The sequence below is a fragment of the Haliotis cracherodii genome, unplaced genomic scaffold, assembly GCF_022045235.1.
Source record: "Haliotis cracherodii isolate W230 unplaced genomic scaffold, xgHalCrac1.p SCAF_3, whole genome shotgun sequence".
NCBI classification, from domain to species: Eukaryota; Metazoa; Mollusca; class Gastropoda; order Lepetellida; family Haliotidae; genus Haliotis; species Haliotis cracherodii.
The window spans coordinates 15,182,215-15,201,093 of NW_027266286.1; the positions used below are offsets into that span (position 1 = coordinate 15,182,215).

Consider the following 18,879-nt stretch of genomic DNA (forward strand, 5'->3'; position numbering starts at 1 on the left):
TATTTCAGCACTTTCACTTGGATATTTAAATTAATGACAAATATTATGAATTTTTTTTTCTCAGAAATAAACTAAATGTAAATTGTTTGATAGGCATTACTTAGAAGTTTACGAATGACAAGGTAGACACAATTTTATGGATAACAACTTCTTTAATACTGTAAAAAAAGCGACGTTTCGGTATAGATCCTTATACAGTTGTCATGCAACGTTGACAACGGTATAATGATCTATACTGAAACGTCACTTTTTTTAGAGTATTAAAAAAGGTTTTAACCACAAAATTGTGTCTGCTTAGACTAAATGTATGTAGGAAAATTGACATTCGCAAAACATGCAGTCATTTTTATCTTTACTTTTTAACACCAACTTTTTTTTTAACATCAACTAGGGGCTTTTCTCCAGCATTATGCTGCAATGACACAACTGTTGTACTGTGCGAAGTAAGTTAAGTCCGCTCACTGACTGAGATCTCCTCTGTGCCCAGTGTTGTGCAGTGAGGATGACCTGAAGGCATCGCTAGTGGACCTGGTGGACACGCCCCTGTTCCAGACCATCATCGCCTTCCAGCTGGACCACAACAAGATCCTGCACCCCAAACCTGGCCCCCCTCAACCCGATGACTGGAGGTACACACGGGGCTAGCCATGATGGTTGATGATCATGTATTCTTAGTATTTATCAGGCGTGACAGGCGACTATGCTTGTCATAAGAGGTGACTGAATGGATCTCAGACTTGGTGACTTGGTTGATTTCACGTCATCATATTCCAATTGTGTGGATCATGATGTCAATCACTGGATTGTCTGATCAAGATTTGATTATGTACAGATTGGCCTCACATAGCTGGGATATTGCTGAGTGCGGCATTAAACAACAAGCAACCAAATCTTAGTATGCATGCATCTCTGTATCAAAGTATGTGTTGTAAATGTCCTTCTTTTCATATTTTTCTGTCTCGGTATTCCAAAAGACGTTAAAAGATGGTACTTGTTGTTGCTCTGTCTTGCGCTTGGCATTAAGGTGCTAAAACAAGGACTGGTTGGCTTGGAGTCAGTATACTGTGTCTGAGTGGGGAATTCTTGTAAAACTGCAGCATGGTATCTCAGTGCGCTAGCACTATAAATCGTCAGTCCGGACTAGTACAAGCAGGCACACACACACATACAGACAGACAGACAGACACACACAGACACACACACACACACACAGACACACACACACACACACACACACACACACACACACACACACACACACACACACACACACACACACACACACACACACACACACACACACACATACACACACTCTCTCACACACACGCACACACTAGCACACACTAGCACACACATACTGCAATAATCTCACGACAACGTTAAACCCCATTTCCCCACCACCACATCAGTCTGGGTAACATCATTTTTATTTTCTCACTATTTGTATGATGAATGGGTGACAGCGAGGTGTTCAGATATGACAGGTGATTATCGCAGCTCCCTGTGTTTCAGTGAGGCAGGCATCGAGGTGGCGCTGGTGTGTATGCACCTGATGACCAAGATCAAGAGATACGTCCGGGACATGGATGTGTACATCTCAGGGCTACTGCAGGTACGTGCAACAGCTGTACTGATGGTTGTAGAGTTGACATACACTTAACTTGTTCACTGCATCTTTTTGTCTAAAGCAGATCAAGTTTACAGCCCCTACATTTCTTGATTAATTCATAATCCAATAAAATCAGCCGAACATTTCCACATTGTGACATGGAGCTTGATTAGGTTAATTAGGACAGTTTACAAGATATCTGGGGCTGATCGAGACTTAAACTGCATAAACACGCGTTACATGCACTCATTGTTACAAGACCTGTGAACATCCAGGTTAGAAGAGGTCTTGCATCAACCCATGCTTGCCGTAAAAGGCGACTATGCTTGTTGTAAGAGGCGACTAACGGGATCAGGTGGTCAGGCTTGCTGACTTGGTTGATGCATGTCATTAATCCCAAGTGTATGGATCGATGCGCATGATGTCAATCACTGGATTGTCTGGTCCAGACACGATTATTTACAGACCGCCGTCATATAGCTGGAATATTGCTGAGTGCGGCGTAAAACAACAAACAAATAAAAACATTGTTACAAGTTGTGTAGATCACCTATCTACTCCGCTTGCTTCTCAGCACAGCATTGTAATCACACCATGCAACCTAAGAAATAGTTTGACATACTTTAGTTTCTCCCTATTTTGTTCTTGTGAGTTCTCTTGTTGATTGGCAGTAGGTCTAATTCTTGTTTGAATCTGTATGATCTAGACCAGCTGTAGACATAATTTACCGTTATGAAAATGTCACGATATTACCTGTGATGAGGTGACCTTGTGTTTCAGGACGGTCGTATTGTTCCGTTCCTGGCATCTGGTCTTGTGTGTGAGAAGAGTGACACGGTACAGCTGGCACTCAGACTGGTGTGTCAGGGGTCAACCCTGGAGAACTTCCCCGATGTCATGTGAGTCAACACATTGTCAACAAAGTTTGTATTTTATCTTATCCTGACTCATTCCCTAAAGCACCAACCCCACCGTCCCCACTTCCCCTGTTTCGGACGTATTAAGTGCGGGAAATATGAGGGTGACAAGCAACCGGGCTTGGTCACATGTTTCCAGTGTGCATGCTCAGTCCAGGGCTGCATTTGGGTGCGATGTTTTCTCTGTTCTCCGGGAACACAGTTCGGGAAGTTTCATCTACCTTATGAAAAGGAGTAGAGATAAGCAATAAGTATGAGTCAGGATAAGTATATGTAATATTTTTAACCCCAAGAATACATTATTCCCAGCAGTTTTACAGAGCTACTTCTGATTGTGTTATTTAGCTGTCCTCTGTAAATGGAGATGATGTATGGTTTGCAGAATTTAAGTGCTACAATTGCACCACTTTGTTTTCAAAACCATCTATGTCTAATAATCCAGGGACAATTGTTTACACATTCATCGGTCATGTCAGCAGTTACGGCCTGCCTCAGGGTCACAGCCTTAACAAATTCACAGCCTGTGGTAATTCAAAAAGAATTTACTGCAGGTTAAAGAAACTTGATGCATGTCATCCTTAGGACAGTGCTGCAGTCTGAAAAAGTCATGAGTGACCTACGTAATAGGTCAAGTAACAGTTGTCGTGTTCAGCTGTTGTTCTAGTTTACATTATCGCTGTTCCTCAGTCTGGGAGATGCTGTGGCTGCCTTGTGAAGTTGTTCTAGTTTACATTATCTCTGTTCCCAAGTCTGGGAGATGCTGTGGCTGCCATGTGAAGTTGTTCTAGTTTACATTATCTCTGTTCCCAAGTCTGGGAGATGCTGTGGTTGCCATGTGAAGTTGTTCTAGTTTACATTATCGCTGTTCCTCAGTCTGGGAGATGCTGTGGCTGCCATGTGAAGTTGTTCTAGTTTACATTATCTCTGTTCCCAAGTCTGGGAGATGCTGTGGTTGCCATGTGAAGTTGTTCTAGTTTACATTATCGCTGTTCCTCAGTCTGGGAGATGCTGTGGCTGCCATGTGAAGTTGTTCTAGTTTACATTATCGCTGTTCCCAAGTCTGGGAGATGCTGTGAAGTTGTTCTAGTTTACATTATCTCTGTTCCCAAGTCTGGGAGATGCTGTGGCTGCCATGTGAAGTTGTTCTAGTTTACATTATCTCTGTTCCCCAGTCTGGGAGATGCTGTGGTTGCCATGTGAAGTTGTTCTAGTTAACATTATCTCTGTTCCCAAGTCTGGGAGATGCTGTGGCTGCCATGTGAAGTTGTTCTAGTTTACATTATCTCTGTTCCCAAGTCTGGGAGATGCTGTGGTTGCCATGTGAAGTTGTTCTAGTTTACATTATCGCTGTTCCTCAGTCTGGGAGATGCTGTGGCTGCCATGTGAAGTTGTTCTAGTTTACATTATCGCTGTTCCCAAGTCTGGGAGATGCTGTGAAGTTGTTTTAGTTAACATTATCTCTGTTCCCCAGTCTGGGAGATGCTGTGGTTGCCTTGTGAAGTTGTTCCAGTTAACATTATCGCTGTTCCCAAGTCTGGGAGATGCTGTGAAGTTGTTTTAGTTAACATTATCTCTGTTCCCCAGTCTGGGAGATGCTGTGGTTGCCTTGTGAAGTTGTTCCAGTTAACATTATCGCTGTTCCTCAGTCTGGGAGATGCTGTGGTTGCCATGTGAAGTTGTTCTAGTTAACATTATTGCTGTTCCTCAGTCTGGGTGATGCTGTGGCTGCTTTGAATGTGAAGTTCTAGTTAACATTATCGCTGTTCCCCAGTCTGGGAGATGCTGTGGTTGCCTTATGAAGTTGTTCTAGTTTACATTATCTCTGTTCCCAAGTCTGGGAGATGCTGTGGCTGCCATGTGAAGTTGTTCTAGTTAACATTATTGCTGTTCCTCAGTCTGGGTGATGCTGTGAAGTTGTTCTAGTTAACATTATCGCTGTTCCTCAGTCTGGGAGATGCTGTGGTTGCCTTGTGAAGTTGTTCCAGTTAACATTATCGCTGTTCCTCAGTCTGGGAGATGCTGTGGTTGCCATGTGAAGTTGTTCTAGTTAACATTATCGCTGTTCCTCAGTCTGGGAGATGCTGTGGTTGCCATGTGAAGTTGTTCCAGTTAACATTATCGCTGTTCCTCAGTCTGGGAGATGCTGTGGTTGCCTTGTGAAGTTGTTCCAGTTAACATTATCGCTGTTCCTCAGTCTGGGAGATGCTGTGGTTGCCATGTGAAGTTGTTCTAGTTAACATTATCGCTGTTCCTCAGTCTGGGAGATGCTGTGGTTGCCATGTGAAGTTGTTCTAGTTAACATTATCGCTGTTCCTCAGTCTGGGAGATGCTGTGGTTGCCTTGTGAAGTTGTTCCAGTTAACATTATCGCTGTTCCTCAGTCTGGGAGATGCTGTGGTTGCCATGTGAAGTTGTTCTAGTTAACATTATCGCTGTTCCTCAGTCTGGGAGATGCTGTGGTTGCCATGTGAAGTTGTTCCAGTTAACATTATCGCTGTTCCTCAGTCTGGGAGATGCTGTGGTTGCCATGTGAAGTTGTTCTAGTTAACATTATCGCTGTTCCTCAGTCTGGGAGATGCTGTGGCTGCCATGAATGTGAAGTTCTAGTTTACATTATCGCTGTTCCCCAGTCTGGGAGATGCTGTGGTTGCCATGTGAAGTTGTCTAACATTATTGCTGTTTTCCCAGTCTGGGCGATGCTGTGGCTGCTTTGAATGTGAAGTTGTTCTTGTTGACATATTGGCTGTTCCCCAGTCTGGGAGATGCTGTGGTTGCCATGTGAAGTTGTTCTAGTTAACATTATTGCTGTTCCCCAGTCTGGGAGATGCTGTGGCTGCCTTGAATGTGAAGAAGGCGGAGGAGACCAGCAAGTCCTCGGCTTCCAGCGTGACGGTCACTCCGATGAAACACTCGAACCAGCAGGTCAAGCGTGGCCTGGATAACAAGGAGAATGTGCCAGTGAAGTCCATGAAGAGATCCGTCTCCGACAATGAAAATATCGACACATCACTGCAGTCTCTCATAGAGAAGATGCATACTAGTCTGGAGGTGAGGATAATTAGTGAAAACAACAACTAACCACTTCATTTCATATCCATGTAGATGAGAACTGAACACTACTGGTTAGATTCTCTCATTCAGCATGGTGTAATGTAATGTCACTGGGTCCGGTGGGGTAGCCAAGTTGCTTGTTCTCCTCTCACTGAAGGCCTGGGTTCATCCTCATAAGGATGCAGTGTGTGAGGCCCATTCTTGGTGTCCTCTTTCTTGATATGGCTTGAAAAATGCTAAGAGTTGTGTGATAACAACTGAGTCAGGTCCTGCTTCACTGGGTTGGTACAGTGACTGTTTCATTGGGAGCCCATGGTAGAATAGGTTCCCAGTACTTCATGTTGGTTCTGAGGGCAGACTTCAGTCATGATTGAGTGGTTACAGTGAGTGGCTTGGGTGTCACTGTAACCCACTTGTATGGATGGATGCACATGCTTCTGGGTCCTGGTTTGTCTGTCCCAGATTATTTCCTTGCCATCAGGACATGGCTACAATAATACTGATGCCCACTCACAAACTCACCCACCCACTCACTCACTCACTCACTACCTCACCAACCCCATCTCACCCCAAACCACCCCACCTCACCTCACCTCACCTCACCTCACCTCACCCACCCACTCACTCACTCACTCACTCACTACCTCACCAACCCCATCTCACCCCAAACCACCCCACCTCACATCAACCTCACCTCACCTCACCTCACCCACCCACTCACTCACTCACTACCTCACCAACCCCATCTCACCCCAAACCACCCCACCCCACGTCAACCTCACCTCACCTCACCTCACCTCACCCACCCACTCACTAACTCACTACCTCACCAACCCAATCTCACCCCAAACCACCCCACCCCACGTCAACCTCACCTCACCTCACCTCACCTCACCTCACCTCACCCACCCACTCACTAACTCACTACCTCACCAACCCAATCTCACCCCAAACCACCCCACCTCAACCCATCCCATCCCTCCCCACCTCACCTGACCTACCCCCCTCACCCAAACACTCTCTTACTCTTCTAAAGAAACAAAGGCTGTCCTTTAAATCTAATCTTTGATTTCCCATTGTAAGTGATTTGATTTACTTATTTGTGGACCATGTTATAAAGCAATGCTCTTATGTCATATAACGACTGATGCCTCATCACATGTTTGTCTTGGCCTGTTGTGTTTGTTTTTGCTGTGTGTCTACATGATCTCTAGTCTGTCTGATTTATTCCAACACAGGTGAAGGACACCAAAGCCTCCGATATAATTGAAATATATGAGCACAGATTTCAGACTCTACAGGTAATTGTTAAACTACTACCATTAATAGTTCCATGACAACAGTGTCAAAATATACTACAGAAAAAAAGTTAAGAATTTTTAACGTATACTGCATTACATATTGCACATTGCTCTTACTACCGAAGTCGTAAGTGGAAATGAATGACGATATATCAGCATCATCAGTAATTTTTGTTGCCCTCCATGATCCATGACATCTGTGACTGCATCCGGAGTGCTTCGGTTTACTGTGCCAGCAGTTGGGCATCTGAACATCAACCTGTTTGCCACAAGACACAGCACGCAGTTGCCGATGTTCGTGTCTCCAATGCCGGACCCTCAGGTCTGGACTGCTGATGCCAACGCAACAACCAGTCTGTCCTTGATCCTTTTGATGCCGCATTGGCCGCAAGAATCTGGTTCCCTGACCCATGACGTGTCCCCGGGCAACCAGCTCTGAAACTCCCAGAGTCGTCCAATCTCCTGCAGGACCCTCACAAACACCGCCTCAATCCATCCCCAGTGCAGTTCCAACTTCATGCTTGGGTCGTATACTGAAGGTACTGATAGCCAAGGGTTACTCCAGTAGAGCAGCCCAAGCCGTAGCTCAGGTTCACAGACCATCCACCAGGGGGCTGTATGTTGATAAATGGGGCTCCTTTGAGATTTTCTGTCGGAAACATGGCGTTAGCCCCACAGACGCAACTGCGCAATTCATGGCGGATTACTTGCTCCACCTGAGAACAAAGAAACTCCTTATGGGTGGTACTATAGCTATGTGTCTGCTTTCAATACTGTCTGCGTTGTCACTCAAGACTGGAAGCTATCATAAGGAGTTTCAGACGTTCTGCGCTTCCATATGGGATTCATATGTCATCCTCACACACCTCCAACAACGTCCCTATGAAACACTCGACACTGCCTCTTTTAAGCACTTGACTCAGAAGACCATCTACCTACTAGCTCTAGCTACGGCAGCCAGGGTTAGCAAGCTCAATGCTCTAGATCTCACACAAGTCCAGTGGGAACAACGCACAAGAGGGTCAGTCCATCTGGGCCTGTGCTGGGCTTTTAGCCAAAAACCAACACCCTCACCAACCCATTGTGGGGTGGAGGACCAGGATGAGCTGCTGCAATATTCTATCTGTACCCTCAAAGAAAACAGAGAAGGTCCCATGAGAACGACAAGACGCAGCCTCTTCTTCCAACCTTTGCTGACTTGTAAAGGAGAATCTCCAGGAATACCATCTCCTCTTGGCTGAGATCCACAATCATGCCGGCCTATGATGCAGCAGGATTGGCGCAACCCATTACCTCTGGGATGTGTCTGTAGAAGACGTGGATGGTGTGCATAATTTTGGGCCATTGGTGGTTGCCCACCAGATCACCAACGCCAAGAAATTCCAGTAGACTGCTAACGCAGCCTACCACCTTATCCCCCTCGGTCAAGCATTTCCCAGGGTCCACTGCCTAGGGAGTAGTGTAGACAAACCATCTCAGGCAAGTCCAACCTACAGGAGACCCTTGAAGATTCCTGGGAAGAATAGGTCTTCAGCCACCCATGCTTGCTGTAAAAGGTGACGGCTTGTCGTAAAAGGCGACTAACGGGATCGGGTGGTCAGGCTCGCTGACTTGGTTGATGCATGTCATCGATCCCAATTGGGTGGATTGATGCTCATGATATCAATCACTGGATTGTCTGGTCAAGACTTGATTATTTACAGATCGCCGTCATATGTAGCTGGAATATTACTGAATGCGGCGTTAAACAACAAACAAACCAACCAACCTACAGGACCACTGTATGAGATGCCATGCACTTGGCTGAAGGTTCGCACTGACACCTACCATCAGATAAAGTGTAATCAGCCCTGAGGGACATTGGAAGAGAAAAGTGACACCAGATATCACAAGGGTCATGGAGGTCATGTTGGGCAAAAGAGTTACTGAAGATTTTGACAGCATTCATTTCCAGTTGGGACTTTGGTAATAAGAGCAATGTGCAATAAGCATATTACTCTGATTGTGGATTTCTTTTCATTTCACTATAGTTAATATGATCAATGATTATTTCCCCTGACCAACTTCTAGACTAAGCTGCACCCCATGCTAAGACTGAAATTTGTACAACAGTCCATATTTTCTTGTGCATCTTACATGTTTACAGCTACAGTAGGATAGAAGTGGGATATAATTGCCTTGAAACTATTATCGGTGTTTCATAGATGTTAAAACTAATTCTCTTCACTACTGCTCGATCTGAAACACAGTTTAACTCACTATGTAGGGTTTTAGCTAACAGCCTTTCTTCAACTTTCTAAGTGCCCGGAATGCATATTATGGCAAAATATGGTATCTGCTAATTCCCCATCTCCCCATGTTTTAGACCAAGGAGGAGCACTTGGAAAATCTGCTGGAGGCTAAGACAATGGCAGTAGCCCAGGCTGACAGACTCATAGCCCAGTACAGGGCCAGACAGGCCAGGTATGAAGGCGAGGTGAGTACATTCTGTATATCTGCCCTTGTAATGGTAGTAGCCCAGGCTGACAGACTCATAGCCCAGTACAGGGCCAGACAGGCCAGGTATGAAGGCGAGGTGAGTACATTCTGTATATCTGCCCTTGTAATGACAGTAGCCCAGGCTGACCGACTCATAGCCCAGTACAGGGCCAGACAGTCCAGGTATGAAGGCGAGGTGAGTACATTCTGTATATCTGCCCTTGTAATGGCAGTAGCCCAGGCTGACAGACTCATAGCCCAGTACAGGGCCAGACAGTCCAGGTATGAAGGCGAGGTGAGTACATTCTGTATATCTGCCCTTGTAATGGCAGTAGGCCAGGCTGACAGACTCATAGCCCAGTACAGGGCCAGACAGGCCAGGTATGAAGGCGAGGTGAGTACATTCTGTATATCTGCCCTTGTAATGGCAGTAGGCCAGACTCATAGCCCAGTACAGGGCCAGACAGGCCAAGTATGAAGGTGAGGTGAGTACATTCTGTATATCTGCCCTTGTAATGGCAGTAGGCCAGGCTGACAGACTCATAGCCCAGTACAGGGCCAGACAGGCCAGGTATGAAGGCGAGGTGAGTACATTCTGTATATCTGCCCTTGTAATGACAGTAGGCCAGACTCATAGCCCAGTACAGGGCCAGACAGGCCAAGTATGAAGGTGAGGTGAGTACATTCTGTATATCTGCCCTTGTAATGGCAGTAGCCCTGGCTGACTGAATCATAGCCCAGTACAGGGCCAGACAGGCCAGGTATGAAGGCGAGGTGAGTACATTCTGTATATCTGCCCTTGTAATGGCAGTAGCCCAGGCTGACAGACTCATAGCCCAGTACAGGGCCAGACAGTCCAGGTATGAAGGCGAGGTGAGTACATTCTGTATATCTGCCCTTGTAATGGCAGTAGCCCAGGCTGACAGACTCATAGCCCAGTACAGGGCCAGACAGGCCAGGTATGAAGGTGAGGTGAGTACATTCTGTATATCTGCCCTTGTAATGACAGTAGGCCAGACTCATAGCCCAGTACAGGGCCAGACAGGCCAAGTATGAAGGTGAGGTGAGTACATTCTGTATATCTGCCCTTGTAATGGCAGTAGCCCTGGCTGACTGAATCATAGCCCAGTACAGGGCCAGACAGGCCAGGTATGAAGGCGAGGTGAGTACATTCTGTATATCTGCCCTTGTAACAGCAGTAGCCCAGGCTGACAGACTCATAGCCCAGTACAGGGCCAGACAGTCCAGGTATGAAGGCGAAGTGAGTACATTCTGTATATCTGCCCTTGTAATGGCAGTAGCCCAGGCTGACAGACTCATAGCCCAGTACAGGGCCAGACAGTCCAGGTATGAAGGTGAGGTGAGTACATTCTGTATATCTGCCCTTGTAATGACAGTAGCCCAGGCTGACAGACTCATAGCCCAGTACAGGGCCAGACAGGCCAGGTATGAAGGCGAGGTGAGTACATTCTGTATATCTGCCCTTGTAATGGCAGTAGCCCAGGCTGACAGACTCATAGCCCAGTACAGGGCCAGACAGTCCAGGTATGAAGGCGAGGTGAGTACATTCTGTATATCTGCCCTTGTAATGGCAGTAGCCCAGGCTGACAGACTCATAGCCCAGTACAGGGCCAGACAGGCCAGGTATGAAGGTGAGGTGAGTACATTCTGTATATCTGCCCTTGTAATGACAGTAGGCCAGACTCATAGCCCAGTACAGGGCCAGACAGGCCAAGTATGAAGGTGAGGTGAGTACATTCTGTATATCTGCCCTTGTAATGGCAGTAGCCCTGGCTGACTGAATCATAGCCCAGTACAGGGCCAGACAGGCCAGGTATGAAGGCGAGGTGAGTACATTCTGTATATCTGCCCTTGTAACAGCAGTAGCCCAGGCTGACAGACTCATAGCCCAGTACAGGGCCAGACAGTCCAGGTATGAAGGCGAAGTGAGTACATTCTGTATATCTGCCCTTGTAATGGCAGTAGCCCAGGCTGACAGACTCATAGCCCAGTACAGGGCCAGACAGTCCAGGTATGAAGGCGAAGTGAGTACATTCTGTATATCTGCCCTTGTAACAGCAGTAGCCCAGACTCATAGATCAGTACATTTTCTGTACATCTGCCCTTGTGTTTGGAAAAATATCGAACTAGCTGCTTTATTTTACAGACACAGAAGATGCGCTGCTACTTCCAGGAGTCTGAGCGGAAGGCTGAGAAGTATCAAGAGCAGATCAACACACTCAACCTAGAGCGTGAAACTCTGCAGCATGAGTTTGATCAACAGGCACAGGACTTACAGAGGTAGGCACAGAGTTAGAGGTGTAGGCACAGGACTTACAGAGGTAGGCACAGAGTTAGAGGTGAAGACACAGGACTTACAGAGGTAGGCACAGAGTTAGAGGTGTAGGCACAGGACTTACAGAGGTAGGCACAGAGTTAGAGGTGTAGGCACAGGACTTACAGAGGTAGGCACAGAGTTAGAGACCTACTTTATAAAGTACTGTGAAGTAACACCTTCAAGGACCCAAGGATCTCCCTGAATTTATATCACTGTATCAATACATCTATTGCCAAATATATACCCATGTATAAATAAACCCTGGTTCAGCATACTAATTCCTGTTTCACTGTAGTTTTATAACCATGTGGCTTGTTTCCTGACAGACTTGAGCTGAAGTCAGAGGAGTGCGAGGAGCTGAAGGCAGCGCTTACAGAGCTGCAGGAGAAGTGAGTCTGTCAGCTCATTCACCTTTATATCCTCTCATTAGTAACGACACTGTTCGAAACATCACATTGCTATACCTTGTAATCACGTCACATGTTACCTTAACAATCTCTTATTTGTAACATCGATGAGAGCAATCTAGCTGTTGAACTGAGAGTGTGTGTGTTTGTGTCTACAGGCATGACAAGAGTGAGCGCAGCCTCCTGTGTCTACAGCAGGAGCACAAGACGATGTCGGAGATGCACGACATGCTGCAGAAACACCACGAGAGTCTGAAGCAGCAACACGACGTGTGAGTCACACATTGTAGACATAGACAACCTCACCCTTGTGTCTTTTGATATCAAATGTATCAACACAAGTTGTATAGTTTACAATTCTGTGGTTTGCCAAGGAATTTTAAAGTTAAATCGACAAATGTTGATATATTTGATATCAAAAGACACAAAGGTGAGATTCTGTTTATCATCCAAAATCATTCTTCCCACTTTTTCAGTTGTAAACAGTAATAGCCAGTTGCCTCAATGTAAAAAGTACAGGTAACTAGCTTCAGGGGCAGAGATTTGTGATGTCATTTGATTGTGACATCATGTAAATGATGATGTCACTGATGATGTCACAATGGTCTTCAAAGCATTGTGATCCAATTTAGGTGTATTTAATCTTGCCCAAAAAAGGTGCGGTCGGGTAGCCTAGTGGTTAAAGTGTTTGCTCGTCACGCCAAACACCCAGGTTCGATTACTGACATGGGTACAATGTGTGAAGCCCATTTCTGGTGTCCCCCGCTGTGATATTGCTGGAATATTGCTAAAAGTGGCATCAAACCATACTCACTATCTCACTCACACACTTGCCAAAAAATATTCAGGTGTGCATGGGAAGGTGTTTAAGTGTAACACCTGGCCAGGTGTGCATGGGAAGGTGTTTAGGTTTAACACCTGGCCAGGTGTGCATGGGAAGGTGTTTAAGTTTAACACCTGGCCAGGTGTGCATGGGAAGGTGTTTAGGTTTAACACCTGGCCAGGTGTGCATGGGAAGGTGTTTAGGTTTAACACCTGGCCAGGTGTGCCTGCAAGCAGGTGTAAAGTGTTGGATCAGATCCAAGACAGAGTGGAGGCGATAACTTGGACTTCTGCATGAAGCAACATTCTCCAGGAATAGACATGGCCACAAGTACACAAGCCCCACCCAGACTGGTGAACATCAAGAGGGACGAGTGGTTTTCTGAGCAATCTAGTGATTTTTCAGGAACAGCTGGTCCAAAATGAGTGTGGACAAGTTGGATATGACCAGTGGTGTCTACCCTCTTCTCTAGCTGACAAGTCGTCTAAGACGCTACGATTCGTTGTCCCCAGTTACGTCCATTGGGCACGCCAGAAACCTATGATTGTGGTTTCGAATCCTGGTTCGCCCCGTTTACGTTTCTAGGTTTGTCAGCACCATACCTGTGCTCGTGGGTTTCACCGAAGTGGTAAACGTCTGAGACCTGCATCACTTCGGGCTTTCCTCCACATTAAGCTGACACGCCGTGATATAACTGGAATACTGTTAAAAGCGGGGTTAAACCCAACTCACTCACTCACCCTAACCGACAAATATTAACTGGACAACATTGACACATTTTAGTTGTCATGGCAATTTTTGTCTGTTTTTATTTCAGGACAACTGATCATCTAAGGAAGTTGGAAGATGAAAGGAAGCAGATTTCAAAATTACTGAAGGAGAAAGAAACAAAACTACAGGGTGGGTTAACTATATATTCCCAAAGTCCTTTGACAAATCTGTTCATGCAACGAGTCAAGTTTTCCCAATGGACTGCTGTAGTTATGAGTAGCTTGTTTTTACATGATGTGTATAGTTATTAGGGCTCGGACGATACACCAACTGTGCGATCCGAAATGTATCTCGATACCTTGCTCCTGATCTGATACGTATCGCGGTACTTGCTTGTGCACTTATCTGTAGTGTATAAGCCACCTTTTTCATAGTTAGGATTGCCAAATACCTGGCGCACTAATGAGTAAGAGCTAGCAGTGTCAGGTATGGCACAGTGGAGGAAAATATTTACGTTTTCACTACTCATTTTCACTAGTAATTGGTGTTTAGTGTAACACTTATTCAAGAAAACATTTAAGGTAAGAATTGATACTTTTCACTTAGTGTGCGACTGTGATTGATCAAGAAGTACAAAAGCGTGATCCACCAATGCATTGGTGTATTGTCCCACCACTAATGGTTCTATTGGTGTGTATCAGAGACGACAAAGACGCTGCAGAAAACAGACGAGAAGCTGAAGAAGGTGTCGGCTGAGAAGTCGACCATTGAGGAGGAGAAGGACAAGATGGAGCTGACTGTGGACCAGCTCCGGACAGACATACAGCGAGCTGAGCAGCTCCGGAGAGACCTGCAGCATAAGGTGAGTGTTCCCATCAACAATGTGGGGTAGTGTCAGGAGTTGTAGTGTACATTGAGTGTTCTCATCAGCAACAGGGGCGGTCGGGTAGCCTAGTGGTTAAAGTGTTCGCTCATCATGCCGAAGACCCAGGTTCGATTCCCGACATGGGTACAATGTGTGAAGCCCATTTCTGGTGTCCTCCGCCGTAATATTGCTGGAATATTGCTAAAAGCGGCGTAAAACCATACTCACTCAGTCATTCACTCATCAGCAACATGGGTTGTGTCAAGAACCATGGCATGAGGTAGTGTCAAGAGCCGTGGCGTGGGGTTATGTCAAGAGCCGTGGCGTTGGGTAGAGTCAAGAGCTGTGTTGTGGGGTAGAGTCAAGAGCTGTGGCTGAGCTAGACTCAAGAGCTGTTGCAAGAGGTAGAGTCAAGAGCTGTGGCATTAAAGTTGCATCAGGAGCTGTGTTGTGGGGTAGTGTATTAAGCTGTGACATGAGGTGTCAAGAGCTGTAGCGTGAGGTAGAGTCAAGAGCTGCAGCATGGGGTAGTCAAGAGCTGCAGCATTAAAGTTGTGTCAGGAGCTGTGTTGTGGGGAAGTGTATTAAGCTGTGACATGAGGTGTCAAGAGCTGTAGCGTGAGGTAGAGTCAAGAGCTGCAGCATGGGGTAGTCAAGAGCTGCAGCATTAAAGTTGTCAGGAGCTGTGTTGTGGGGTAGTGTATTAAGCTGTGACATGAGGTGTCAAGAGCTGTAGCGTGAGGTAGAGTCAAGAGCTGCAGCATGGGGTAGTCAAGAGCTGCAGCATTAAAGTTGTGTCAGGAGCTGTGTTGTGGGGTAGTGTATTAAGCTGTGACATGAGGTGTCAAGAGCTGTAGCGTGAGGTAGAGTCAAGAGCTGCAGCATGGGGTAGAGTCAAGAGCTGCAGCATTAAAGTTGTGTCAGGAACTGTGTTGTGGGGTAGTGTCTTAAGCTATGACATGAGGTGTCAAGAGCTGTAGCGTGAGGTAGAGTCAAGAGCTGCAGCATGGGGTAGAGTCAAGAGCTGCAGCATTAAAGTTGTGTCAGGAGCTGTGTTGTGGGGTAGTGTATTAAGCTGTGACATGAGGTGTCAAGAGCTGTAGCGTGAGGTAAACTCAAGAGCTGTTGCAAGAGGTAGAGTCAAGAGCTGTGGCATTAAAGTTGTGTCAGGAGCTGTGTTGTGGGGTAGTGTCTTAAGCTGTGACATGAGGTGTCAAGAGCTGTAGCGTGAGGTAGAGTCAAGAGCTGCAGCATGGGGTAGAGTCTAGAGCTGCAGCATTAAAGTTGTGTCAGGAGCTGTGTTGTGGGGTAGTGTATTAAGCTGTGACATGAGGTGTCAAGAGCTGTAGCGTGAGGTAGAGTCAAGAGCTGCAGCATGGGGTAGAGTCAAGAGCTGCAGCATTAAAGTTGTGTCAGGAGCTGTGTTGTGGGGTAGTGTATTAAGCTGTGACATGAGGTGTCAAGAGCTGCAGCATGGGGTAAAGCCAAGAGCTGCAGCATTAAAGTTGTATCAGGAGCTGTGGCATGAGATCAATGGCTATCTGCTAACATGTGTTTGTGTATCAGATGAATCTGTATATATGTGAAGCTGTCTGGAGAGGAAATGATGTCATGACTTGCATGTTTCAGATGGATTCTCTGGAGGCTGTCGTCCAGGACCAGGAGAACGCCATGAAGGAGCGGGAGGACAAGCTGGCGGTGCAGCAGGCCGAGATAGACAAGCACCAGCAGATAGCTGCCCTCATACACAGTCTTAGTGGGGGGAAGGATGGTAACCCACCCAAGTGACCACACACACATACTAGAGGTTTAGTTCAAGGATAAACAAGCACCAGCAGATAGCTGCCCTCATACACAGTCTTAGTGGGGGGAAGGATGGTAACCCACCCAAGTGACCTCACACACATACTAGAGGTTTAGTTCAGGGATAAACAAGCACCAGCAGATAGCTGCCCTCATACACAGTCTTAGTGGGGGGAAGGATGGTAACCCACCCAAGTGACCACACACACACACACACACACACACAAACACACACACACACACACACACACACACACACACACAAAACAAAAAAACTAGAGGTTTTGTTCAGGGATAAACAAGCAGCAGCAGCTAGCTGCCCTCCCTCAGTCCAAGTCCATTCCTTTTTTTTTGAAAATTACCTCCTCTGCCCAAGGTTATCTGGTCAACCACATCTCATGATGTTTATTATTTTGCATCACATTTTAATAAATTTTCATGACATGTTTACTAATGAACTGCATGTTTACGATGGTGGCTGTGCTACTTATTACCAGATCAAATTAATAATGCATTTAAACAACAGATTATATGCAATCACATTTTAGTCTTATTTGTGTGTTTGAACCATTCCAGACAAGAAATGTTCCAAGTTTGTATGATTTAGATTAGGAACACATTGCATGATATGTAGGTGGCTGTTTACAGATTGTCTGTTTAGAGGTTTTGTTTGTGGTATATGACCGATATATATACATGTATGTATGTATGTATGTGATTTGGTTGTATGGCTTTGTTAAGATGTATCTAACTTATTGCTAACTTCTAGGGGAGGAGGGGTAGACCCATTCACTTGTCATGCAGAAAGCCCTGTCAGCTACAGATAAGCTGCATATTTGCGTAAAATCCCCAATAAAGCTTTTTCAGCTTGCGTACAAAGGAGCTAATGTCTGAAACACAGTTACGAGCTAATTTACTTTCCGGTTAAATCCTTTATATATAGAACTTGTATACATCTAAAACATTATTTCATTTTTTGTAAATCTTCAAAATGTTCACTCATTTTGGGGAAAACCCATTAGAGTGATGAATAGATGAGTGAAAAAATATTGGTCACCCAATGAAAAATGTAATAACCCAATTAAAATAGAAGCCTTCGAGTAAAAAATTTATTGCTCAAAAAGTTATCTGGAGCTCTGCTTGTTTACACATTCTTCAGTGATGTCCAGTGTTCTGTCTAGTTAGGGGGGTATCTGCAAGACAGGTGAAAGTCCTCACTATCATTCTCTCTTACTGTCTCTCTCTCTCACTCACTCACTCACTCACTCACTCTACTGTTTTATTGTGTACAGACCTAAGTTGTGTGCTGTCCTGTTCTCTGTACAAATGTGACATACCTGTACATATGGATGATAAATATTACAACAGTCAATTTGAAGGAGTTTTTTTTGTGGAGAAATATGCTGTTTCTCAGTTACAGAAACAATGGATGTGATTGTAGATCTTGGCAACTGTTGCACCTGTAACCACAGGAACAAACAACTTGAGGAACTATGGCAGGAACAATTAAATAGAGCTAAGTGTCAAACTAATGCTTGGAATGGATTCAAGGTGGAACCCTAAAGGGGAAGCAGCATTTCCTACTGAACACTGTTTTGTAGCAAGAGATTTTTGCTTTTTAGGGTTCTGATCCCAGCTGGGGGTACAGGTGGCACAGTTGTCAGGTACCACAAGCCTGTGATTGTGGGTTTGAATCCATATGACAAGCCTGTGATTGTGGTAATGAATCCATACCACAAGCCTGTGATTGTGGGTTTGAATCCATATGACAAGCCTGTGATTGTGGGTACGAATTCATACGACAAGCCTGTGATTGTGGGTTCGAATCCATACCACAAGCCTGTGATTGGGGGTACAAATCCAGGCCACAAGCCTGTGATTGGGGGTACAAATCCAGGTCACAAGCCTGTGATTGTGGGTTTGAATCCATATGACAAGCCTGTGATTGTGGGTATGAATCCATACCACAAGCCTGTGCTTGTGGGTACAAATCCAGGTCACAAGCCTGTGATTGTGGGTACAAATCCAGGTCACAAGCCTGTGATTGTGGGTACAAATCCAGGTCACAAGCCTGTGATTGTGGGTAGGAATCCATACCACAAGCCTGTGCTTGTGGGTAGGAACCTAGGCCACAAGCCTGTGATTGTGGGTACGAATCCAGATCAACCCTGAGTTTGTGTCATGGTTTGTCAGCACCATACTATGATTCCCATGCCCGTTTGTTTTCCCAAAGTGGAAAATGTATTTGACCTGCTTCACTATAGGCTGAGCTGACACACCATGATATAACTAAAAAATAGAATAAAAAAAGTTCTTTTGTCTTACTTGTTTCAACGCTCCATGTTTGATTGATTAGAAAATGAAAAGATACAAGTACAAAACTTTACTAAATGGTTGATCAGATACATCGTATATAGTTTCTGGCCACTGCAGTCTTCACATGAAGAGAACAAAGTCTTCTCAGAAGTAAATACATATATTTACTGCAACAATATTAAACATACATTTATAATATCAACCACTAATTGTCTGGTTTGACATGATTATTTACAAACTGTGGTGATATAGCTGTAA

The 18,879-nt window shown here is 45.4% G+C and overlaps 1 protein-coding gene across 1 annotated transcript in view; it reads left to right on the plus strand.

The window, feature by feature from the left end:
- The window catches only part of LOC139474503 (protein CIP2A homolog), a 28,987-nt gene extending 12,451 nt beyond the window's left edge, over positions 1–16,536 (plus strand). The window contains exons 12-23 of the mRNA XM_071257549.1: positions 488–629; positions 1,516–1,615; positions 2,393–2,511; positions 5,345–5,576; positions 6,818–6,880; positions 9,246–9,356; positions 11,526–11,659; positions 12,023–12,085; positions 12,262–12,375; positions 13,744–13,826; positions 14,339–14,499; positions 16,132–16,536. Coding sequence (XP_071113650.1) covers positions 488–629; positions 1,516–1,615; positions 2,393–2,511; positions 5,345–5,576; positions 6,818–6,880; positions 9,246–9,356; positions 11,526–11,659; positions 12,023–12,085; positions 12,262–12,375; positions 13,744–13,826; positions 14,339–14,499; positions 16,132–16,290 — 1,481 coding nt within the window. The 3' untranslated portion in view covers positions 16,291–16,536. The remainder of the gene's footprint in view (positions 1–487; positions 630–1,515; positions 1,616–2,392; positions 2,512–5,344; positions 5,577–6,817; positions 6,881–9,245; positions 9,357–11,525; positions 11,660–12,022; positions 12,086–12,261; positions 12,376–13,743; positions 13,827–14,338; positions 14,500–16,131) is intronic.
- The last annotated feature ends 2,343 nt before the right edge of the window (positions 16,537–18,879 follow it).